Genomic DNA, 25,908 nt, shown 5'->3' with positions numbered 1-25,908 from the left:
ACACAATCCAACCAGCTCTACTGAAATCTATTGCAATATCTGAGCAGTATCTTTTATAAATGGGGCCCAAAATTTCAGTTTCATGATAGCCTCCTCAGGATGCACCATACTCAGACCTTCAATTATTCCATGTTCTGACTGGAAGTAGCTATCTGGTTGTGGAGGTATAGAAGTAAGAAGGCCATTGTGAGATAAATGCCATAAAAGTTACATAAGTACTATCCTAAGATGCATTCAACTAATGATTCTAGTGTATTTCAATCTATATATCATTATGCCTATTATGAGGGGCTGGAGAGATGGATCACTACAGGGTACTGCTCTTGCAGAGGACCCAAATTCAATTCCCAGCACTAATGTCTAATGGCTCCCAACTGCCTGTAACTTCAATTCTAGAAGACCTGATGTCCCTGGCCTTCAAGGCACCCACACTTATGTGCATACACACACACACACACACACACATACACACACACACAAAAAAACCCCACACATTTATTTTCAAAGATTCACAGTTAATGGAAATTTTCTAAAATCAAGAATTCTAAAGTTGTATTTCCCCATGTAGGAATTTTCTTTGTATGTCATACTTGCCAACTTAATCAGAGCCAAATGAATCCTATATTGCTTTATGTGCTAATAAAGAACACCTTCATGTTATAATAGTTATATATGAGAATGTCCCATTAATGAAAATATTATACATGATTATACATGTTATTAGTAAAACTATATAAATGCAATAACCCTTTATTTTGCTTATTTATTTATTTATTTATTTATTTATTTATTAAAGATTTCTGCCTCCTCCCCGCCACCGCCTCCCATTTCCCTCCGCCTCCCCCAATCAAGTCCCCCTCCCTCATGAGCTCGAAGAGCAATCAGGGTTCCCTGCCCTGTGGGAAGTCCAAGGACCTCCCACCTCCTTCCAGGTCTAGTAAGGTGAGCATCCAAACTGCCTAGGCTCCCACAAAGCCAGTACGTGCAGTAGGATCAAAACCCAGTGCCATTGTTCTTGACTTCTCAGCAGTCCTCATTGTCCACTATGTTCAGCAAGTCCGTTATTTATTTATTAAAGATTTCTGTCTCCTCCCGGCCACCGCCTCCCAAAACCCTTTATTTTGTAGCAGTTTCAAATTCCTTTTATTTGAACAATTAAAATTAACTATCAGAATAAATATACAATACTGTAGGACAGATTGAAATGCAAATAAGTGAAGAAATGTCTCCTGTTTATAAATAAATAATACACAAATGGAGCGATGTGTCACGGCACTGAAGAATCATTCTCCGGAAAGTAGACAAAATAAAGAGAGACTTTGGGAGATCCGCTACTCGCTATGCCATCCTAAATTATCCTGCTGAGGGAAGATAAAGGGCAGCAAAAAGTAGCGCAGGACAAAGCTCTGATATCACATGTGACGTCAGGTCCCCTCTTGTGTCCCCTCGGATCCTATCTGTGGTCTCACACTTGGTTTGGTCACAAGGACTCTGCTGGTACCAAGACTGTAATATGAGCTCTATGGCTACCAGTGGGTAGCCAGTTTCCTCACTGAAGCAGGAAAGTTCACTCTCTCTTTGTCCCTGCTAATCTTTCCTTCTAGTTGAAGAGCCTGAGGTGACAATGATGAAAGCTTCTAAGGAATAACTGCTTTGGGTCTCTCTTCAGGGGCTAGTGCCATGAAAAGTTCAAAGGCGGCTTAAAGTGTTCCACATGAGTAACTTGAGTATCCAATATTACTGTACTCTCATCTGTGGAGATCTGGAAGTTATAAATCAATACTGACCACATAATTACCTACTCAATAAATAGATATTAATCTTATCCTTACTGCACAGGTGAGGCTGCCATGCAGAGGATCCAGCACCCGCCAGAACCACGTTAATAAATGGCAGTGACTCTCAAGCTCATGGGTGCCCCACCATAGTGCTGGGAAGAAGGGAAGTGTGGCAGACTCCATGATTCTCCTGTCTAAGACGGACACTGGTTAGACTCATGCCGGTAAGCCACAGTCAAGTGGCGATACATATTAATAGAAATGGGTTAATCAAGATGTGAGAGTTAGCCAGTAAGAGGCTACATATAATGAGCCAGGCAGTGTTTAAATGAATACAGTTTCTGTGTAATTATTTCGGGGTAAAGCTATATAGGCCACTGCCTTAGACCCTGATGACTGGTACAGCAATTATTACCTACCCAGTGCCAAAAAAATGTGTACCCTTTTATTATGATTTTATGGAATAAGAATTCTTCCAAATACATACATACGTATATCTTTCTCTTGCAGGTATTTTATTTTCATTTTGAACAAATATCTAGGTTGCAGAAAGGGTACTACAGAAGTAATTTAAAGAAGAAAGCCAAATTAAGACATGAGGAAAGACCTTTTACAAACATGTTTAACAAGGAGAGCATATGGCATCTGATTTATATACCTGTCACATGTGTTTTCTAAAACTTCCACATAAAACCTATTTTAAGGTATGCAAATTCGATACATTGAGAAAGTCAGTATGCAAAGTATCTTAAAGTGCTCTCTTTACTAATGCATGTAACAAAGTATACTGATTATGCAAGTACATTTAATTGGATATAATTAAAATAATGAGATTTAAATACTGATGATTTTAAAAAGAAAAAATAGGTGGGATGAGACATGAGATGCATTCTAAATGACAATGAGACAGGAGTGTGGGTTACTCTAATCTATAGCACTTGTCTACAGGGAGCTGCTGCTGGCCATTTTCTCCCCAGTTTTAGACAGGTAGTTTATAGATGGATTCACTGGGTAACATAAAAGATTTCACAGAAGAAAAAACAGATTTCATTGAATAATATAATACTTTGCGTTTGGATAACATCTCCTTTTACAACTAACTTGGGAGTGAAACAGGGACCATTATGTTCTTCAAAGGAAAGCTTCAAAATGACCAAAAAGATAAGAAAGCTCATTTCCCACAATGACTTGAGTTTCGTTAATTCGGCACAGTCTCAAAAGCTGTCACTAATGTCACTCTGACCTGAAGTTATCAAAACCAGGAATTCTCTCAATCACGGAGGCTTTTAAGAGGCCAAAGAAGATGACTAGTCTATGAAAGAAACAGGCGTGCATCTACAGGCTACGGGTGCTTTTCGGGGTTCAGGGTTTCAAAGATCTGCTGTTTCTGACATGGCGGAGGTAGGAATGGCAGGCACAAAGTTGATGGCAGGGAGATCTTATCAGTAGAACTTTCACTAAGTTAGCCTGAGGGTACAGCTTTGTCAGAATGTTTCAATTTTCTTCAATATAGAGACGGAAAAGAAAGCTTCCAAGTCCACATGGCCCTAACATTTCTTAGAAAAAACAAAGAAACACTGTCTGCAATTAACTCTGACAGGAAGCAGCTCACATTACAACTTACTGAAGAAGAATGGTAACAGAAAGATAGATGTCATGCCAAAAGCCATGTAACAGGTACGGGTAAAACAAGAGAACAATTCTGGGACAAACATAAATTCCAGGCTGAATTCCAGGTCAAAACCATTAAAATCTATTCTGGTATAATTTCAGCTTCCGACTGCTGCAGTGCACAATCAAAGCGTGCTGCAGCTGGAAGGGCTACACACACTTTTAGGGATTTCTCTTTAGAAAACAAATGTTTCCTTCTTACCTTTGTCAGCTAAGGGGCCAATGTATGAAGCCTTGCAGCACTAATGCCGTCAAGACCTTTGGCTTGAGAATCTCAATGCTGCAAGCAGCACACTGGCTGCCATATGAGCTTTCCCAGAATTTTCAACCCACATGTTGGAAACACACTGACTGAGCTGACTGAAAACAGAATAATAATGTCAATTCACCAGCAGCATAACAGTCCAAGATGTCTCTCAGAACTCATCAAGATAATGACAGAATCAGGATAGAGAAAATAACAAATGCAGCTTAACAGTGTCTGCTAAAATCAATGCAATTTTGGTCAAAAATGAAATATAGCAAAATCATTCAGTGTGATTGGTGGCATGAAATACAGCAAAAAAGGATTTCAATTTCAAGATGCAGCTGGATCCCCCAGGTTCGGGGTGCTCCTCCTTTGTACCAGGTGCCTGCTCCAGGAGCTGAAGCACCTATCACTGCGTCCTCATGGTACAGTTTGGAAAGTAACAAAAAGGAGCAGTTTTAGAAAACCAAGTCAGTTAGGCTCAGTTAAACTGAAACACTCTGGAAGTATAATAACAAAATGTGTAAATCAAATGATGTTTGTTAAAAAAAATAGGGGAGTCTTACAGTCTAACACCAAAACTGTAGGATGGCATCAGTACTGAAAAGAGCAAGAAGGATCCCGCTACTTCCTTCTAAATCTAAGAGTCAGTACTGTGAAAACTCTACTTGCCCAGATTCTCAATAAAATATGAACCTTGTGATATGGGGCAGCCACCTTAGCTGTAAGCACAAGATTCTGAATAATATAATTCTTTGATGTACAAAAGAAATAGAGGCCTACACAAGAACCAAAGTAAAGAATCAACAAATAGGTAAAGTTCTTAGTTCTCATTTAAAAAGAATACTAAAACAACAATAACAAAAAATTAAGCAAATTATTTACTAGTTTCAAAGGCATAAAACGCAAAACAACCCAACAAGAAAGCCTTTTCCTTTTGGAACTCTGAGTATACTATTGTGAGACGCCCCTTGAGATGAACAAGGCTTCGCACCTTCAGCTTGTGCTAAGATTCAGATGGAGTATTTTCTGTGTGTGTATATACTATCACTATATGGAAACAGTCAGAAAACTATCTGGACTGCAAATAAGGAGGCATGGGATGGAGATGTGGAGCAAAGGCCCTCACCATGAGCTAAAGACCTGAATCCTGGCTTCAGGAGTTAGTAGGACTATAAACACTGGCCAGTCCCTACATCTTTTAGACGTCATCTTAATCAATGACCAAACAGCTAATAGTTATGACCTATCAAGCAGCTTAGGCTTTGTATTTATTTAGCTGAAATAAAGTATCCAGAATGATAATGAAACTCCTAGATATATCACGTTTGATAAGTAGAAATGATTACTACTGATGCTAATTTTCTTGGTGAGCATCTGTGCTGTACCTCACCCCAGAGAAGAGATTAGTCAGTCATACGGTTACCCCAAGTCTCCCAGAGTTCCACCACAGATCTGTCCACTTCCCACCTCACATGCCCACAGGTCTTGCTCTTGTGTTACCACAGCACATATGGAAATTGAGTGGGTACAATGTATGAGGACAGAGATCAGACTCTGCCGGTCGTTACTCCACCATCATCTTGCCCACTCACCCCCATTTCAGAACCTGTTATGTGTCAGGTTACGCTGTGGTAAGAGCTGGAACGGCGTGCCGAGTCTAGCAGACAAGGTCTTGTCTTCTTAGATCTCTCTCTCTCTCTCTCTCTCTCTCTCTCTCTCTCTGCAGTAATTATGCACTTTTAGGGTTTTCATAAAGGAAACGAGCAAGGTGCTAGGCAAGGGCTTAAGAGAAGGATCTCATTCAGTTTGAGGGTAGGGTCAAAGCAGCAGCCTGTCGGAAGAAGAGATTCTCAAGGGTAGGAAACCATTAGAGAGAGTTGGGGACAGAAACTAATTCTGCACAGGAATCTAAGAAGGGACTTTATCTGGCTTTTTAGGAGGGGTAAGAGGCACAAGAATGGAAAGACATCAGTACCTGACAGGAAACCCAATCAGAGCAGAGTATGTGGCGGGAGAAAAGAACAAACTGTGACATGCAGAACCTTAACGGCTTTGGAGCTTATCCTCACATCATCTGTGGAAACTCCAGTGTGCTCTTTAAGACAGCTCACAGTAAGTGCAGTGGACACTGTTGAGGGAGTGTTGTTGCTTGAAAGAAAATGCCCCTTTGGGAGTGGCACTATTGGGAGTGTAGAGCTGTTGGGTGAGGTGTGGAGGTGGACTTTGAGGTCCCCTGCACTCAAGCATGTACAATGTGGCCCTCAGGTCACTTCCTGTTGCCCGTGGATCAAGACAGAGCACCATGTCTGCCTGCACGCCACCATGAAGATAGTGGACTAACCTTCTGAAACTGTTAGCCAGCCCAAATTCAATGTTTTCTTTTAGAAGAGATGCCGAGGTCATGGTGTCTCTTCATAGGAATAGAAACCCTAACTAAGACAGGGAAGAAGCTGGGAAGTCCAGAGAAAAGCAGGGCCAACCAGGACAGCAGTGAAGGTGTTTTGAAGTAGAAAAAATAGCAGTCACAAATTCAAGGTATTTCAAAGGCCCAAGGGGCAGCAATACTAGATCCTCAAGCTGTGCAGCTGCCGGTTCTAAAGCACCCCCAACCCACTGTGTATAACCTGTTCCTGGGCATGATAAATCATCCAGGAAGCATAAAAGATATGAGAAGAGGCCGAGGAAATGACTGCAAAACTTCTAAACTAGCTGGCAAGACTCCACTCATGAAAACCTCTTGATGTATAGCAAAAACCTTTGAGAACAAAATGCCTTTCCCTACTCTGACAATGGAGAAATTGAGAAGCCAGATATGGCTCTGTTAGGTGACTTTCCAGGCTTGTTAGAGAAATGTATTATTTAAAATCGCCTAGGGCTACACTGCTAGGAACAGTACAACATGAAGGGTACTAAAGAAAGGCCTGTCTTTTAATGCAGGGAAAATGTGTTAGAGTGAAAATCCATACCTATCACTCCATCTTCCTTCTGCTGAAAACATGGTCTCTGTCCTTTCTGCAGCAAACAGAACTACCTGGACTATCAGTAACAGATTCAGTTCATATAAGATAAACTGACAGAGCGTGTCTCATCCATGTCATTTAATAATTTTTATCTTTGTCCAGAAGAATTTATTTTTCTAGCATTATAAAACCAAAATCATTTAGAAAATCAACTCATTTTCATGTAGACATGAGAACATGGGAATCAATGATTATAGTGAACCACATTCACAATCTAATCATTAAATGCCAAGACCTCTCAAAAATGTTTCCCATACCTAAACAGGCCAAGAGCATGAGCAATACAGAACAAAGAACAGTGGGTTTACTTAGGTATAGGCTTGTCTCCTGCTAGGAGCAGGTTAAGGATACCTCTTGGCTTCTTAATAATCAAAGCTTTAACTGTCATTAAATTAATTAAGACAGTATATTGCCTAGGCTAGAGTGATATGTTCAAGTGTTTGGGCACAAATAAAGCTTAATTTTGTAAAGAAAAAAGAGGGTCTCACAGCCCCCAAGCCTAAGGCTAACTAGGAACACCTTTACTGCTGCTTTGAAGAAGCTCAAAGTGTGGGTCATGGCAAGATCCAGGTAAAAGGGGGAGCAAAATTGGATTTCTATGTAAAGAGCTTTAAAGTTTAAAATGCAATTTGCCTTCTTTCAATTCAGAACTCATATTCTCCTGTGCTGAAAATGAAGCTTTCACTGGCACTTTCTGTACCTTCAGAAAGCCTTTGGAGTCTTGAAAATGCTCTTTCCTGCAGACACCAGAAAGTGGTCCATAAGAGCATCAAATGATGCTTTGGTGCTCTCTCTCTAAGAACTGTTTTAAAGATGGAAGATGATAAAAGAAGATCTTACAAGTTCACAGGGGCTTACGGCTGAATAAAACAAAAGTGCATGGTGTTCCATCTATGTTCATCTGAGAAAACAAGGGTGTAACCTTCTAAGCTAAAATTCAGACTCATCGACAAGCTAAGAAAATCACTAATTTCCCAGATTACGCAGAGAAAAATTAATAAGTCCCATTTACTAAGAATGTGCTCTCTCTCCTTTAGATCTCAATGAACGCTGACAAAGCTGGAACACATCTGTCTTTACCACCAACTCACATTTGTCCAGGATTGAAGACCTAAGCCTGAACCACGTGCAGCTTTGAATTAAAAACCAAACCAAACAAAAATAACCATACAATGGCTTATTTACAATACAGAAATTTAGAAGTGAAATCTTAGAAAATACCCAATTTTGTATGAAATAACAAATTAAATGCTATTTTTATTACTAGTAGTATTTCACATAACACTGTAAATGTTACTGAATAAAAGTAATTTAACTTTTGCTAAACAATCATGTAAGGCCACTGAAAATAAACACACTGCATGCTATCTTTACATACACAAAAGGAACCAATATATCAAAACTACAGTAGATAGTGTTAATATGTCTTTTAGTCAATTTTAAACCAACGTATTTCTGAAAAGAAACAGGAAAAATGTAAAATCATAATCTACAGCACCTTCTGAAACAGATGAAACCTATTTTCTTTCTCCCAAGAAATTCCAGAGTGCAGCAATATCCAAGAAATTCTAGTTATTTTAATTACTTCATGTCAACCTGATAAGTCACTACTGTTTAATGCAAAACAAAAATTTGCCTCTTGCAATTAATGACTGTTAGCACTGCTGCAATTGATCAAATGTCCAACGCACATAAAACATTCAGAAGAAGTTCTATATATCTTACAGTAATTCAGTGGAGAAGTCCTGTCCCAGGGGTATGTAAATCTGAAGTACAAGAAACCTCTGGATCAGTCCAACTAGAACAAGAGAGAAAAAACATAAGATGAAACGTTCAGGCCCCTTATATGTGCACACAAACAAACACAGCACCTCTGCAACCTGCAGCCCAGCACTGGAGGAGCAGAAAGACACAGGGCAGCACTATCCACGATGTATAACCTGATTACAGAGGTGGAGGCACCGCTGACAGCGGGATCGAACGTCAGCCGATGCTGCATTTTAAATCCCGTCTGTGGCACTGGTGAAATCTTTATGAAAATCAGAAAAGGGATCTATTCACTCTTTGGTTATGCCATAAGAGACTGTGAGCATGGAACTGCACTCCACACACACACACACACACACACACACACAGACACACACACAGAGAGAGAGAGAGAGAGAGAGAGAGAGAGAGAGAGAGAGAGAGAGAGAGAGAGAGAGAGAGAGAACTGAACTATGCATTCCTATCAGGGTGCTCATAAACACATGTGGCAATTATTCTTATTTTCTGACAGGTTTTACAGTCTTACTAAACAATTCAGTAAAGAAGATCAGCTCAAGAAAAGCAACTCTAATTATGACAAATTCCACTGAAGGCTCAATGAAGTAGAGCTTGGGCATGCAATCTTTACAGTGTCCACACTTAGCAGGCTGGAGGAACGTAATTTCATTTACAATCCCTTCGTTAGTATGCTCTTAATTAATTCTCACCAAGAAATGATAGCTTTTATTCCCTATCACTGGTTTCATATGGATAAAAAATTGAGGAAAACCAAACCACATGGTACTTTTGACAGCTGTACTCTGCACCTGCTTAAACAAACTGCTTCTCTACATCCAGTCACTTAAGACATTCCCTCTAAAGTTTTGAACTTTTGATTGATCTCTCAATTTATGATGCCTTTAACAGATGTGTTAGTATCCCTCCCTCCTGGGGTATTGGGATGGATGCATTGTAGAACAATCCAGGCAAGGCATATATAGGAGATTTTGGGTTCAATCCTTGATGAGAAAAAAAAAAAAAAAAGCAACAAAAACTCACAAGGGTCACACCTCCAAAAATATGCATGTTAGAAACATTTTATGCATTGTGTATGAAATAAAGATGTCATAACTTTGTCTACGACCTTCTCCTATAAATCCAAAAGTACAAACAAACAGAAAAAAGACCTTAAGGAAGAGTCAGAGCTGATGGTGGTTCCCTACAATCCTGCACTTAGAAAGCGGACAGGAAGATCTGGAGTTCAAGGTTTATTCTCAAGTTCAGAGCACACCTAAGCTATGGCTAGAATGCTTCCCTAGTTCCCTAGAGTGCAGAATGCTGGGCTCAATTCCCAGTACACACACACACACACGCATACACCCCCACACACATCCATATACACAGACATAGACTCCAAGAAAAGCAACTGATTTGAGGTGATGATATGTTTTCTTTATTCTAGTAATAAACTTAATAAATTTAAATGTTTTAATCCCCCAAAAACTTTTGGTTTTTGACTTTCTGGTTTGTGATTTTTATAGTAAGCAGTTTTACAACATTTCTGAGAACTATAAGTCATTTCTATGTTTTGTACCAAACTTTTCTATAAATAAACATATTTAGTTAAATATGTTTATTAATGCTTACGAATGTTTTCATCAAATATACAAAGATAATCTTTTTCAAATTATCAAGCTTATAAATCTATTCAGGAAGAAATCTAAATTAAGCAAAACAGGAATGGGAGAAGAAAGGCTCTACCCTAGAAAATTCTCTAGGAACGTGTTCCACCACAGTTACAGAGATCCAGTGTGGCAACCAGAGTTCTGACCACAAAAGCAAAGTGAAATGAGGCCACCTCAGATAAGCCACCATCAGGCAGCCTCCGTCTCTCGCACTGTTGGTCCTATGGTGAGAGTGCTACCATTTCCACAGCGCCCTCAGCTGTAAACAGTGACTGGAGAACACCAGATAAAGAGAAACCCGTCCTTTAAAAGGTCCCCGATCTACGCCGCAACTATCACTGAATCAGAATTATTTCCTTCAACCACAAAGAGGTGCATGTAAAAGATCATTTTTAGAAATGAAAGATATCTTTCCTCAAACAAACCAAAACCAAAAAGAACTCTGTCATTTAACAGTCTCACACACCGAGGTCCTACTTTCCAAAACGTGTGAGGACCTGGCCAAGTTAAGAGTGCTTTATAGCATGTTACAAGCTGATTCTGCAGGGCAGGAACGCTGGGTAAGCTCCACTGTAGTATGTTTCCCTGGCCTGGGAACTTACACTGACTCTTCTTATCTGCATTGTATTTAAAGTCACTCTAAGTAATACTGAATATAGGCCTCATTAGTTTAAAAAATGGCCATCAAGTACTTAAATATACAGAAATTTCTTGTTAAGGGAGCAAAGCCCCAATTTCTTTTTCCTTTAAATATTTAAAAATATACTCAACTTGTAAAATACCATTAGTTTTAACCAGTGGTTTTCGAGTTGTTTCGTTAGAGCAAAGGACAGACTGCATATCTCATGGACATTTTATGTGGATTTCATCATTCAGGAAGTGGGATGAGGCCACAGACAATCATTTCTCCTCAGTGCCCAGAAAGCTCAGAATGAACTTACTCCAAGACTTCACTCACAGCCTTAACATATCCTTAATTTCTTTTTCACACTGAAAACTGGGCTAATAATTTCTGTCTGTACCTCCAAGAATTATTTGGATGAATTAGCCTTATCATTTAACAAAGATTATTGATCCATTCTGTGCACAAGACTTGAAGGTTTTGTTTTGTTTTGTTTTGTTTTGAAGTAAGACCATCATACTCTATGCCCTCTTGGAATGCGCAATATGGTCTCACAAAAGAGAAGGTCAAAGTTCTATGAGAGCATTTAACAACAGGTGCTTGAGGGACAGGAGATGATCAGTAAAGGCAGTCCTGAAGAAATAATGCAGGAGGTGAGCTGGGGGATGCAGGGTTCGACTGGGAGAGCGGTGGAGGTGTAGGAGAGAGGAACAGACTCTAGGTGGATTACTCTGTCTTATAATGGATGAAGGATGTCCATGGGGAAGGGCATAACAGCAGAAATGAACCTTAAAATGCTCAGCCAGTTGGTATAAGACACTGAAGAGGGAGAAGAATAGACTGGAAACAAAGTGACAAGGAGCCTTAAAGGCCATGTGAAAGACAGGGGCCAATCTAAAATCAGTGGGAAGCCACTCATTCATGCACTTGTTCGAAGCAGATTAAGTTGATTGTACATCAGGTGAACAGAACAAAAGGAACAGTTTCTATCAGTGAAATCGCCTTTCTGGAATGGTTGGAAAAACAGTAAAATGACAAACAATTACACACATATTCAGTGCTGTTCACAGTACAGGAGCAGGGGATGGTACAGGTTAAGGGGCTGAAAAATAGGAACAACATGAAGCACCAGTGTAACTTAAGTACATGCCAGGTGGGCCTCATTCAAAGGGGCATCTTAGCAAAGGCTAGAGAAGAGGAGAGCATGCTGGGTTTCAAAACATCAATGGCCTTGAATGGGTGGAACGCAGGCCTGAGGAACAGTAACAAGAGAGACAGCCAGAGAGTTAACAGGGAACCAGACAGTTATACTCCAAGAAAGAAATTATTTTCACTTTAAGAAACAGGACATTTCTTCAGAAGATAACACGCTTCACTTGTCACTGAAGACTCCAACTCTGGCTGCTAATTTGACAACAGACAACAACTTTGTATAGGAGGCCCTACACAAAGTAACTGCAGTACCCCTGCCCGAGAGAGTGGAGTGAGCAGTACTGAAGAGTAAGAAGGGGGCAAACTTCCAATCATTTTCCCAGTACCACTGATGTCTTCTTAATGGACTCAGAATAAAGGAAAACAGAAGTTGATTTTAATGAAGAATTTGGATCTCATTAAAGGCGAGGGGTTGGGGATCCCAGGCAGCCTTGGCCAGGAGCTGTCTTTACATATACTACACTTAGGTGGTCCAGGAAAAAAGACTGGAAAACATCTGATGTGCACTGAAGATAGAAATGGCATTAAAAATCTATGATCCAGAAGCTGATAACCAGGGAGAACATGTAGCTGTAGGGCTAAACATAAAGACCGGGGTCCCTGTAGCATTCGGGTGGCAGCAGAAGAGGAAAAACAAAAAGTATCTGACAACAACCTGATACGCAGTGGGAGGAAGAAGGGAGGTTTGAGATCTCCAAAGAGGTTAGCGAAAGAAGTGTATCAAACCGGCACTGGCTCTCTCGGATGCTCCCAGAGGCGAAGATGAGAGCTGAGGAACCCATTGGTACAGGAAGACAGAAGACTTACTCACTCTGATAAGAGCACTTTAATAGAAAGAATGGCCAAGATCAAAAACCCAGATGACAACATATGCTGGAGAGGATGTGGGGTAAAGGGAACACTTCTGCATTGCTGGTGGGTGTGCAAGCTGGTTCAGCCCCTTTGGATGTCAGTGTGGTGATTTCTCAGAAAATTAGGAAACAACCTTCCTCAATACCCAGTAATACCACTTTTGGATATATACTCAAAAAATGCCCAATCGTACCACAAGGACATGTGCTCAACTATGTTCTTAGAAGCATTTTTTGTCATTGTCAGAACCTGGAAACAACCTAAATGCCCTTCGACTAAAGAATGGATAAGGAAAATATGATACATTTACACAATGGAGCACTACACAGCAGAAAAAATAATGACATCTTAAGATTTTCAGGCAAATGGATGGATATAGAAACATATTGAATGAGGCAACCCAGACCCAGAAAGACTCACATCACATGTACTCACTCATAAGTGGCTTTTAGACATGAAGCAAAGAAAACCAGTTCACAAATCACAATTCCAGAGAACCTAGACAACAATGAGACCCTAAGAGAGACATACATGGATCTAATCTACATGAGAAGTAGAAAAAGACAAGATCTCCTGAGTAAATTTGGGAGCATGGGGACCATGGGAGAGAGTTGAAGGGGAGGGGAGAAGAAAATAATGTATAGCTCAATAAAATCACTAAAAAAAAAAAACAAAACAAAAGAAAGAATGGTGAGATCAAAGACACTTAAGGATTTTAAACAGAGCAAGACTTCATTTAAAAAGAATAGCAAGCAGCAACGAGGAGACCTGGGGGAACCACAAGAAGCCATCCTCATCCTTTACTGCAGCTGAACTCGGGCTTTGAGGATGCCGATGGCCGGACACACACTCTTTGATTCAGAGGACGCAGCAGGGAAACCAGAGGCTTTCAATGTGACTCTGGAACAGAAAGTCCCTGCTGGATATTTATGGATGACAATGAGGCTTCTTACACGGGCAACTCCATACAACACCGTCCAAGCTGAAGGGTGCCAGACATTTATCTAACTGGTGAACAACACACTAAAGTGTCATTACCAAGGGCAGATGGTTACAATTAGAGATTAGAAACAGAATTGTCAAAGTTCCTCATGTGACAAATTTAATGAAATTACCTGAACATCAACTGAATGTCATCACCAGTTAGGGGTTACAAAGATGACTGACACCCTGGAGAAACACACATGCTCCAGCACTAGATGCTGCTGTTATTTACCGAGCAGGCTCACAGGCCTGGGTTCAATTCCTAGCAACATAAATAAAATATGCTAAAAATACTGTATATTGAGTGCCTTCTATGCACCCGACTGTGGGAAGACGTAATTTCTAATTTTAATTTCCTCTGTAAACTGTACAGATTCCAGGCTTTATGTACCAATTGGGAACTATGAGGAAGTTATTGTTCACTCCTGCTTGATTCAGAAAGCCCCACTTCTCTCTCTCCAAACCCCAACCTCTCAGAGAATCTCCAACAAAGAAAAGACCAAAAAGTTCAGTTCCACATTGCTGGCAGTTGTAGCAGCTCCTGTCCTGAAGCTGGCAGTAGCCCAAGACCCCACACTAAAGCAGTCAGTTTTTGACCATACCTGGGCACAAACCCAGAGTGTGGTGAACATACCATCACCCCTCACATACAGGATATATGTATGTAACATGCGATAGTTTGAGCTCGTGACTTCTCCGGCCCAATCTCTGGGGCGGGAGGGCTCAACCAGGAGCTGCTCTGCCCAAATAAATCTGTTCTTTTACTTTTTTCAGTTCGCTTGATCTGGCTTACTGAGCCAGCAGAGAAACCTATTATCATGTTACAGAAAACCCATTAGTTATGAGGAAATTTGCTTCTGGCAGCAAATTAATTAAAAAAATTTTTAACAATAATTATTCTCTTTCAAGATCAATTTCTTATATTAGGTTATAAAGAAACAACAACAAAAACCACAGGGCCATGGGCATGGCTCAGCAGGTAAGCGCATTTGCTTGCCAAGTAGTCCTGAGTTCATTTCCAGAACCCACATGTTGTCTTCTGACCCCCATGCACACTATGGTGCATGCATACACTCAACAATAATAAATAAATATAATAACAAATTAAAAACACTACTGATGTATTTATTTAGGACTCACTGAGTACAATTTAATTCAGAAAGATTATTATTTAGGAGCAGTCAAAAATAGATAATTTTATGAGAAAACTTCCTTGTAAGTATCTAATATAGTCAGAAATAAAAATGAACTATCGAATGTCAAGTTTGCATAAAGTATATATTAACTCTTAAAATAGGAATACATAATGATAATTGAACTTAATTTAGATGTTAATTGAAAGCCACTTCTTCTCTATTCAAGACATGCTTTTTAATTTCAGTTTAACCATACCAACCTCACACAGAAGGTCATTTTATACAAGTAGAAATAAGTACATACTTCGTTATCAAAACATCCAAAGAGCTCATCTGAAAGGAATTAGTGCCAGGGAGAGCACACAAACTGTTTCATTTGCTACACTCCTGCCCATGCTAAGGGAGAGCCAGATTAATTTTTAATTGCAGGGCATTATGTAAGAAACACATTAGAAGATTCTTGTGTTTCTTCTAATTAAAAGTCATCATTGTTACATTTAAAGGGGTAATTATAACACATTAAACCCAGTTTCTGAGGAAAGTAAGAAAAAAACCAAAAACCCTGAATAAAAGTAGAGAAGGGGGAAGAGGAGTTTGTAGTTAGTCACTTTGGTGAAGGAGGGATCTTTCTCAGAGGCAAAGGAGAAGGCTGCTAGAACCAACTGATTTCATCAACATCATGACCATGGCTATAGACGCAGAGGGTACTAAAAAGGCGGCCAGATTGTCGTTACAAGCCAAACAATAAGGGCAAAAACGACTGGCCAGCTTTTAACAGTCACATCCCTGGAATGTATCTGTTTCACAAAGTCAATATCCTAAACCAAACAAACAGAAGAAAAAAACTACAATTTCAGATATGCTTCCCTGACTTATTTTAGTTCACTTTACTTACAATACAAATGTATATGAAAATGAAAAACAAAAACAGGCAAACATCCTGCTATCAGTTACATACCTACCTAGGAACTATGAGGGAGCTATACTTCCTTGTGGCAGCAAACTAACTTTAAAAATTAATAATAATTATCAATTCTCTTTCAAGGTTGATTTCTTAGTTTATAAAGAAACACCGACAAAACACTTTACATTAACTCATCTTCCATCCCTAATTTTCATGGTCTGACTGATATCTTAAAATTTAAAATGTTACATAGTGCTTGAAATGGTACATAAAGTCTAGAATCTGTACAGTTTACAAGGGAAATTAAAATTAGAAATCAGGTACCAATAGCAGGTCTTTCCACAGTGCCTGGCACATGGAAGGTACTCAATACATGTTCTTTTTAATACATTTTTATTTATGTTGCTAGGAATTGAACCCAGCCCTGTGAGCCTGCCAGGTAATGCTCTATTTCTTAGCTTTATCTGCAACCCACCTATAAATATTTTTAGTGAATGAAGACAAAGCAAATTACAAGTAGAGAAAGGAACTGCCTATTTATTTTTACAAAATATCAGAAATCTAGTATTTAACCATAAGACATAGTCAGTGGAAAATCTGACTACATTTATACATTACCCAAATTAATCACTTTATTGAAAGCTTAATCTGGAGACAGAACCTTAAATTCCAACCTCATCTCAGTCAACAACTGCTCTTCCTGACCACATCCTTAAGTCACCTTCTAAGGTCCTGTCTGCTTTAAAATATCGCTAATTTTCACACTGGAATCAATTCTGTAGCTGTCTGCTAAATAATATATCTGTATTTATCAGATATTAACATTCCCAAATGTTTATCAATTACTGTTACTAATAATAATGTGTAATTTTTTTTTACCATTTTTGTTGTTTAAAAAATGAAGCTCTTGTAACTTATAATTCTTAAGTTCGTGTCAAAACGTTGCCTTAACCACCCGATTTTCTAATAAAAACCCAATGTTTTTCGCTTCTCTGTAAAGGAGCACTGTGCAAAATCCATCATACAGAGTTAGGGCTCAACAAATACTGTTAAAATAAGTGGTTACAAAAATAATCTTCTAGGACTTAAAATAGTTCTAAATTTAAAGAAGATAGAGAGGGAGGATATTTTTCTAAAGTGCATGGCACTTTAGATTTCTATATTAAAAATATCAGATGATTTCACACTAGCAGAAGCCACAGAAGTCCTACTAAGATGCTTGCTTCTCAGATATAAGACACAATTCTCCCAAACACTGAAATCCAGTATTACAAGTCTTACTCACGGATTTGTTTATTCTCCTTTGGTAACTGAATCCTGTTGGTTTGGCTGCTGCCTTCTAGGATAAACACAAAACTTTTAACTTCTTTATCAAACTCCTGTGGACAAAATGAAAACAGCAGTAATTGAAGCATATCTTATTTGTTTTCTTTTATAACACTGGAACTGCAAATTTCCGGGAAAAAAAGTCTTTCTTTTTTCTTTCTCTCTTTTTCTTTTTTTCAAAAGACTTAAAAGCAGATCCAAACCCTAATGATGCTTTTATCCCGACACTTGCTGGGAATGGAAAACAAAACCATACTAGCCAGGTGGCAAGTTTCTTATTATCTGAAAACAGGTTTCCTCCAAATGAAAACAAAACAAAACAAAACCAAAAAAAGTTCTCTAACTTCAGGGATTCCAAAGCCGCTAACTGGTTGCGGGTATAGTTGCTTCTTGCTACTTGTATGCATCCCCATCTAAGTGCACAGTAGAAGAAAGTATCAAACTTCTGCTGAATTCATAGAAGGTCTTTGCTTTCAGGCCACAGCTCAAATGGAATTAATTGTGTATTATTTCATATCTGCTGTGACTTTGAAAATTCTCTATATATTTAAAATCAATATGAATTAAATATAACAATTACGGTTACCTAGTAAGTTCAGGGGCTGGAGAGATGGCTAAGCAGTTAAGAGCACTGATAGCTCTTCTAGAAGATTCAAGTTCAGTTCCTAGCACCCATGCTGAACAGCTCCCAACCATCTATGGCTCCAACCCAGGGCACCAGAGGCTGTCCTCTTGCATTCATGGGAGCCCCCACATGCTGTATATGCTCACACAGACGACACATATGAAAACATAAAATTAAAACAACTCCATTTCTAATAAATAAGACTTTGTAATAAGTAATTCCATGTAATGTGCATTGTAATACCATCCCCTATGTATTTGAAATGAACATACAAGTGCCAAGTATATTATTTATTTTATTTATATATACATGTCAGGCCTACCCAACTCTTCAACACAAGCACAAAGCACTTATAGGTCCTTGTCTTTCCACACTTTAATGTTCTAACCTATCAAAGGGGCATGTAGCTCTCTCTCTCACCAAGTTATCCATATTATATAACACTATGTAGTGTGTCTAATGTTATGCTGAACAAATATTAAACACTCAATAGTAGTTTTGAGCTTCATTTATAGGTATTCTTATTCTTCTCCTGAAGGCATTCACCTCTTGCTTCTTCTACAGGAGAGAAAAAAAGGTATCAATGGAGACAGGCTTTTTAGGTATGGTGGCAGCAAGTGGAACTGGCTTCTGCCTGATGTCTCCTGGTTTCCCTGGGAAGTTGGGGTGTCAGCTTTTGGTGGGTGAGGAGGGCATGCCCTAGGTGTGGGCTGAGGATGAGCGTAGGCAGTTTGGTGGCTGGAAACGAATAACAAGAAAGGATCATTTTGGATGCTGACAAGAACAGATAATTTTCTGGACTATTGGGGTTGGGTTTATAGTGTTATCGATCTGAAAACTGTAGGTATTTTCTCCGAAAGTACTGAGAAGCCCAAGTACAGGCCAAGGAAAGACTAGGAGTCCAACAAGGGCTGGCTGGGCAAGCATCACCATAGGCTAAAGAGCAAAGGCATTCGAGGTCCTTAGTGGACAGTGATTGAAAAGATGTTTCAGCTTCTGCGCTGGAGAGAAAGAGATGAGAACTCAGAGAAAGAAAATAAACTAAACATTGTAGGGAAAGAGAAGAGTCTGTGGCCTGAAGATCTCAACCAGTCTGAAGAACAAATACAGTGAGAGGAATTGAGCAAGTGACCTTAAGCATCGAAGACTGAGGTCAGCGAAAGACTGCTGTTTCTCACTTGGTAATTTCAGAGGTCCTGCTGTCTGTGGTGATGAGGGCAAGGGTCTGAGAGTGAAGGTAAGGCTGCAGCATCCTGGGAAGATGTCGTTAAAGACGATGAAATCAAGAAACTCAGTGGCCCAGGGCTTAGAGAGATGTTTCTTGATATCAAAGTCACCAACAATGATAAGGCAGGATCAGGGCACAGACAGTCTTAACCAACTAAGGAGGAGTGTCTGGCTGGGGTGGGGGGTTGAAGCCAACAACACAAAGCCTTTGTGGGTGAAGGAACAATATATCAGTTCTGAAGCTGATAGAGCCCCCTTTTTCTATAACCTTCTCAGGATTTGACACTTAACTTCTAACACTTACTTTCCAAATCACAGATGGACTGCCTAAGATCTTCCATTTTGCTCCAGGATTTTTCCCCTGGGCACTAAAGATTTCAACAAATGCACCTCCCTAGAAAACAAAAAGGAAAGAAATTCAGAGTGAAATACAATGCTATGGGAGAAATCATATCTACCACAGAGTCTAAAACCAGTATTCCAGCCATCTGTCAGTTAAACGAAATCTGGGAGAACATTACCCCTCTTATTGTGCCTATTGTATACTTTGGTTGCCTATAAGCCACAACCATTGTGATTTGGGTCACCCTGTTACTAAGGAACTCACTTTTAAAAAGATGATAAATATAATTGTGCCAGAGAAATATCAGAGATGGGGGCTCATTGACTTGACAGGGATAGGTCAGTTCTGCAAAGCATTCTGAAAAGACCAGGCTAAAGGGCTTAAACTCGATCTGTAAACTAAGTCGATAAATCTCACCATCATGTGTGAATACAAACTTAGCAGTCATACTGATTGGGGCTCCAATACCTTTTTTTTTTTTTAATTTTTCAGAATTTGGGGAGTTAATGTCTTAATTTATCCATCTGTCAAATGAGTTGTTGGATCATACAGGCTTGGCATGCAGCATGGGCTTAATAGTGCCATTGAAGATTATTTAATAAAGGGGAAAAGCAGCTTAGACTCGTTCAGAAAAGACCCAAGAAGGATTGGGGTATATGTGGAAAGGGGGTTCTTTATGAACATCTCTACAATATCTTTTAGACAAATAAATTTGGAGACACATAGGAAGAATAAAAAGATTATTTTTCTATAGGAATATTGTTACCTACTGTAAACTCAAGACCACAGCATCCAGTCGTGCATGTTAAAGCTATTACCAAATGCCCATTTACTCTGCTCATAAAAATAAGGGAATCAAATGATTATCTCCAAGGAAGAATTTATTCCAAAATTTGAGTAGCTGAGATGAAGACTAGATATGATTGAAATTATAAACAGCACATGAAAAAACCTGTTTGATTTTTATAAAGTCCCGTTTAGTTTTTGAAAAAAAAAAACCCAGCATTTTTCCTGAAGCATTGATTTTGCTTCTGACACACTGAAAATTTCTTCTTTCTTATTATGTGTAAAATTGTATATGCTACTGCTTCTAAGAGCAGGCCATTTTGCCAAGAATTTTCAGTTTGAGGCAGCTGGGTTTAAAAAGAAATCCCTGGCCGGGCGGTGGTGGCGCACACCTTTAATCCCAGCACTCGGGAGGCAGAGGCAGGCAGATCTCTGAGTTTGAGGCCAGCCTTGTCTACAAGAGCTAGTTCCAGGACAGGAACCAAAAAGCTACGGAGAAACCCTGTCTCGAAAAATCCAAAAAAAACAAAACAAAAACAACAAAAAAAAAGAAATCCCTGAACCTTACTGAAACAGCAAATCTTTTCTCCCCACTTCTTCTTCTGTGTTTTCCAAATTAACCACAGTAGACATCTGTTATTTCATAACATTACACTTTATCTACATGCAGTGAGATTAAACTAAGTTTATTCTAACCCATAAAATAAATTTCTAAAACGGGCAAAGGAAAAGCCCACAGTGCTTTAAGAACAAGTAGTGTTTGGTCAAAAGGATTAAGGCACAAAGAGGTGGACCCTGAAGGTGAGGGTGGGGGGGGCACTAAACACTCTAATAATACTCCTATAAAGATGGTGTAGAGTGTTAATTTCAAGATGAAGCCAGGAGAGCTGGGGCAGAAAGCCATTCAATGAGCTGAGGAAAGGATGCCATCCATGGAGTAAGGTGTCTGAGGAACACTGAGAAACAGTGTGTTCCAAATGTAATCCTTGAATCAGACTTGGCTTGGGACTTTCTTTAAAACGGACACGGGCTAAGCCCACCTACATTTTCATTCCCAGGATCTAGAAGAGTCAGGAAATCTGTTTTTTGTTGTTTGTTGTTGTTAGGACTCCCCGACTGATCCTCATGTACCCCAATGCTGGAGAGTCATAGGAAAAAAAAACAGCACACACCCAAAGGGCTTACTTTAATCCTGCTTTTAAAGGAATCCATTCATTAACTCTTCTAAAGAGCTTCTAGGATACCAGGGATCAACAGTGAAACCACCGAGTACTTGTGAAATCTTAGGATTGCTGGGTCCTGTGCTCAAATTCTTGGGGGGGAAGGGGGGTCATGACCTGCTCTGTAATCAGCTCCACTGATTCTGCACTAAAAAGCTCTGCGCGGGAGGGAGCGCGAACAGCTCAAGGTCAGGACGACAAAGCCACTAATTATTTTTCAGCCGGGGAGTGGAGGCTTCACAACCCAGAAGGCGAGTCAGCTCACCCCTCACCCCGGGTAGGAAGCCCTTTTGGGTTACCTGGTACTCATTTTTGAACATTCCCGCAGAGGGCCCGGGGTTTGGGGGCACAGACTTGGCCGGCTGGAGCTGGGCGAGAAGGGCCGCCTCTGGGCCCCGCCGGCTCGGGCTCTCCTCGGTGCCTCACGCCGGCCGTCAGCGGCTCCTCCGGCCGCCGACCCGCGCCATCACGGCCCCCTCTTGGGGCGCGGCGGCAGGGGAATAGCACGGAGTGCGGCTCCCGTGCGTAACCTACGTGACCGCCCGCCGGCGCCGGGCACACAAACGACCGCACCCGCGGAAACCGCGCAGCCCGCTCCGGGGCTGGACAGCCGCGCCCATTGGCTCCCCGGAGGCGCCTGCGCACTGAGCCCTGCAGGGTCCTTCACCTCCCGCTAGGCTGAGGCGTTGCCCAGGCAACAGAGGAAGGCGCCACCTGTGGCAGGCAGTAACCCATCAGTCAAGAAGCAAAAGGTTACCACAGGCTCTACCTCAAATCTTGTATCTTCACACCGGCTTTATGTTTTGTAAACTTCTGTTTGGTCAGGTGTTCTTTGGTTCATACACTCCTGTACTTGGGTTCTTTGAGAAATAACAGAATGTTTGTTTGGAAAGGGCCCTTGGAAATGATGATGTTTAAGCAAGATCACTGAGCCCTTTCAAAGGCTAAGGTTTCTTTTCTCAAATGTATGCTGAGGTAGGTGCTGTCTTCAGAGCTCCAAATACCATGCAGAGAGGCTGGCTGTGGAAGAGGTCCTGCCTGCACAGGGGTTACATATTGGATGAGATGGGCAGTAATTAAACGAATGAGAAAATAATCACAACTTAGGCGGAATGCTGCGAACACAGGTAGGGAACAGGACTAGAAGAGGATTTTAGCTTGCTGTAGATATGTAACAAGTTATCACAAAAGTGGCTTGGAAATGAGAAAAATTCGTTCTCTGGTAGTTTAGGAAGTTGTAAGTACAAATTGAAGTTGTCAACAGGGTATACTCCGGGAGAATCCGTTTGATGATTATCATTTCTTGGCTACAGCTCAATCCTGTCTCCTTAGTCACACTGCCCTTCCTTTCCTCTGTACGTCGTTTTTGTCGTCGCTAATGAGAAGACACGAGATGACAGGCAAAGCCTGTATTAGTTACTTTTTTCACTACTGTGACAAAATGCTGGACAAAAGCAACTTAAGAAAAGTAAGGTTTTTTTTGGCTCTCAGTCTGAGAGGATACAGTCTCATGTGACAAGAAAGCGTGGTGGCAGAAACACGAGGTGGTGGGTCACATTGTTCCCACAGTCAGAACACAGAGATCACTTTCTCCATTTTATTTGGGATCCCAGCCCCTGCGATGTTGCCACGTGTTCAGAATGCATCTTTCTTACTCAAACTTCTCTAGAAACACCCTCAGAGACATGCCCAGAGGTCTGTCCCTCAGACGACTCGAAATCCAGATACAGAGCCCTTTTTTATAATTCATCTTCAGTCAGCATTGGCCGCAGCCAATCTGAATCAGAGAGCACTCCTTATCTGTAGGTTTTCTGTGGTGAATATTGCAAATTGCTGAATTGGGGGGTAACTTTTATGTACTAGTATATGACAATTACTCTCTATATCCAGCCAACATGTAGATATTTTATCTAAATACTTCTTAGTCTCTACTCTGATTGACCCATCATTTTCTCTCCCCTAAGCTATGATAGCACCCTCCTAATTAATTCTCTGTTGAGAACCCTATGTGGTACTGTCAGAATATCTTTATATCTTCTGAAGAAGGTCCAGTCAGCCAAGTATCTGCTGTACAAGCAATAAAACCCGAGTTCAGCTCTCAGTGCTCATGCAAAAGCCAGTGCATCCGTAGTCCCAGATCTGGACAAAAGGGGAATAAAGACAGGTTAATTTCTGAAACTCGTTGACCAGCCAGTCTGGTGGAGTTGGTGAGCTCCAGGTTTGGTGACAACACTGTCAGAACACAAAATGGAGAGTGGTGGAGAAAGATACTTGATTCAACTGCTGGCTTCCAAGCACACATGCGCATGTGCACACATCATATGAACTCATACATATACCACACATAACACATAGCTGTACACAAAGTAAAGAAAAAAACTGAATCTAGTCATACACATTTTCTGCTTCCTAGGTTTTAATGATATAGATTCTGTCCTCACTCTGTAAACTCTAGCCCTCCCCTTCCTCTCCAGGTGCAGCCCACCTGTGCACAGGCCTGCTTTCGTTTCAACCATATTGAGTATTTTGTTGTTGTTAATGTTCACGTTTGACATGTTCCCGTTCTCTGCAAGCCTTTATGGATAAGAGTTTACTTGCTTAAGGGTAAATTAATAACCTCAATTAAAAATCAAACTAATTAACTACTTATTTGCTTGTACATGTTTTGTGTACATATGGACACATGCCCATGCATGGAGGTCATAGGACGACCTGTACGAGTCATTTCTTTCCTTCAACCACATGGATTTCAGGGACTGACCACAGGTGACAAGCACATATACCCAGTGAGCTACTTCATGGAATAATAGCTTCAATTTTTATAAAAAAAAGTTACAGAGCCAAACATGAGTGGTATTATCTATGTGGTTTTGTTTTTCATTACTCGTTTCCTCCGGTTAAGTCTTCAAGAATGTAGCATCATTTGCTGCAAGACCAAACCCCATCTTCTAGCCCTCTGAGCTCCTAGAAAATTACAAACTCTAATAGTTGTATTTTCATTTGCAAGTTTGAGTTAGGCCCATTCAGGAAATGGGCAAATCTGAAAGCTGCCAAACTCAGATCGGCTTGACATACGATGAGGGCTACCCTTAACACACACAGGCACACTGGTGGCTGGCTATAAAGTGAAGTATCATGTATAGTTCTTTAAGAACATGAGCTTAAAATGGAGATGGGATGAAATCCAATTTTATAATAGCAATTGCTCTTATTTAATTCAGATGAATACTAGCTATGTACAAAATCTTGGATTTGACTATACCTCCAGAGTTGTGAGAGAGAAAAGAAGCCAGTCTCCCCGGATAATTTGGCTTAAAGTAAGCTATTTATGTGTGTTATAAAAGACAGAGCAACAGTTTCTTTAATTGCGATAATCTTTTAAGAAGTCAGTACATTTAGTAATTGCACTAAATTGCTTAACTTAATTTGACAGCATTAAGAATTTGTCATTTTACAAGCTTTAAAATGTTCATTTTTGTTCTACAAAGAACGTAATTTTGTGGTATATTAATATTATTAAAGGATATAGGATGATTTTTAAAACACAATAGACTAGAAACTCCTTTAAAGGTGGCAGAGTCTTTGTTTGCCAAAGTTGTTATTTAAGTTAGATGTCTATGGTTATCAGTTTGATAAATAATAGTACTCTTTTGAACCAAGAATATAATGTATATACCACAACCTAGTTATGGTTTATATTTTGGCTGTGGTTCATAATTTGTCATGAGGAGAATAAAAACCTTGGTTTGTTTTTCAGAATTTGTTGTATTTCATAATGACATTGAAATGGTTAATACTTGAAGTTAAGATTTTCCACATTGCGAATGACTTTATGAATTATAATCATGATGATCTGGTAAAATAATTTTTGAACTATGTCTATTTTGTAGTCTTCAACAAGTTATTATTACGAAATCTTAGTGATACCCAAGGTATCTGTTTGGCTATTGATAACAAGAAGGTATGACGTCATGTGTTTTTTGACACTTGTACTGTTTTTAGTGCAAATGCTTCTGATTTTAGAGATTCATGGAGACTGTTTCCTAACTTAAGATGACCAAGATATGCAGAAACTTGAAATTCCAAGGTCTAGCTGCTACCTGATGGTTCTTAGGATAACAGCATTCTAGGTATTGAATTCTAGGTATTGAATGTTAAATTATTAGGTTCTAGGTATTGAGTGTTAAAATATGAATACTTTCTTAAAGTAGTTTATGAAATATCAGACATTTAGGTTTAGAGAAATGAACATACTTGCGAAATGTATTTTAGAAGAGATTAAGTGAATGGACATTGAGAGAACACTCTGGGCTCATTTATACTGAAGGAGAATCCACACTGAGCAGTCAAAATCAGATAAATTTCCACTACAACAAGAATTTTGTTTAAAATATTACATTTATCCAGGAAAAATGAGGGGGACATTCAAGAGTTTTAGAACATCTTCAGACACCAACAATCAAACATCTCTTCCTTGATTCCAGTGTGTCCCTGCTAAGGTAAGAAGGATGGTGGGATCAT

General features: G+C 39.9%; 1 protein-coding gene across 3 annotated transcripts in view; it reads right to left on the bottom strand.

Moving 5' to 3' along the window:
• The window catches only part of Cfap20dc (CFAP20 domain containing), a 299,498-nt gene extending 277,544 nt beyond the window's left edge, over positions 1 to 21,954 (bottom strand). For 2 of the 3 annotated variants that reach the window (XM_057769705.1, XM_057769704.1), the window contains exons 1-4: positions 21,687 to 21,954; positions 19,343 to 19,432; positions 17,146 to 17,239; positions 8,445 to 8,517 (exon numbers count right to left, since the gene is read on the bottom strand). In XM_057769705.1, the coding sequence (XP_057625688.1) occupies positions 8,445 to 8,517; positions 17,146 to 17,239; positions 19,343 to 19,432; positions 21,687 to 21,707 (278 nt within the window). In that variant the 5' untranslated portion in view covers positions 21,708 to 21,954. Of the gene's footprint in view, positions 1 to 8,444; positions 8,518 to 17,145; positions 17,240 to 19,342; positions 19,433 to 21,686 lie in introns of those variants that run through there. The other variant, XM_057769706.1, reaches the window with a different exon arrangement.
• Positions 21,955 to 25,908: the final 3,954 nt, after the last annotated feature.

The sequence above is a fragment of the Chionomys nivalis genome, chromosome 5 (assembly GCF_950005125.1).
Source record: "Chionomys nivalis chromosome 5, mChiNiv1.1, whole genome shotgun sequence".
NCBI lineage: Eukaryota > Metazoa > Chordata > Mammalia > Rodentia > Cricetidae > Chionomys > Chionomys nivalis.
The sequence above is the reverse complement of the archived record's forward strand: the minus strand, read 5'-3'. Positions and strand labels throughout refer to the sequence as shown.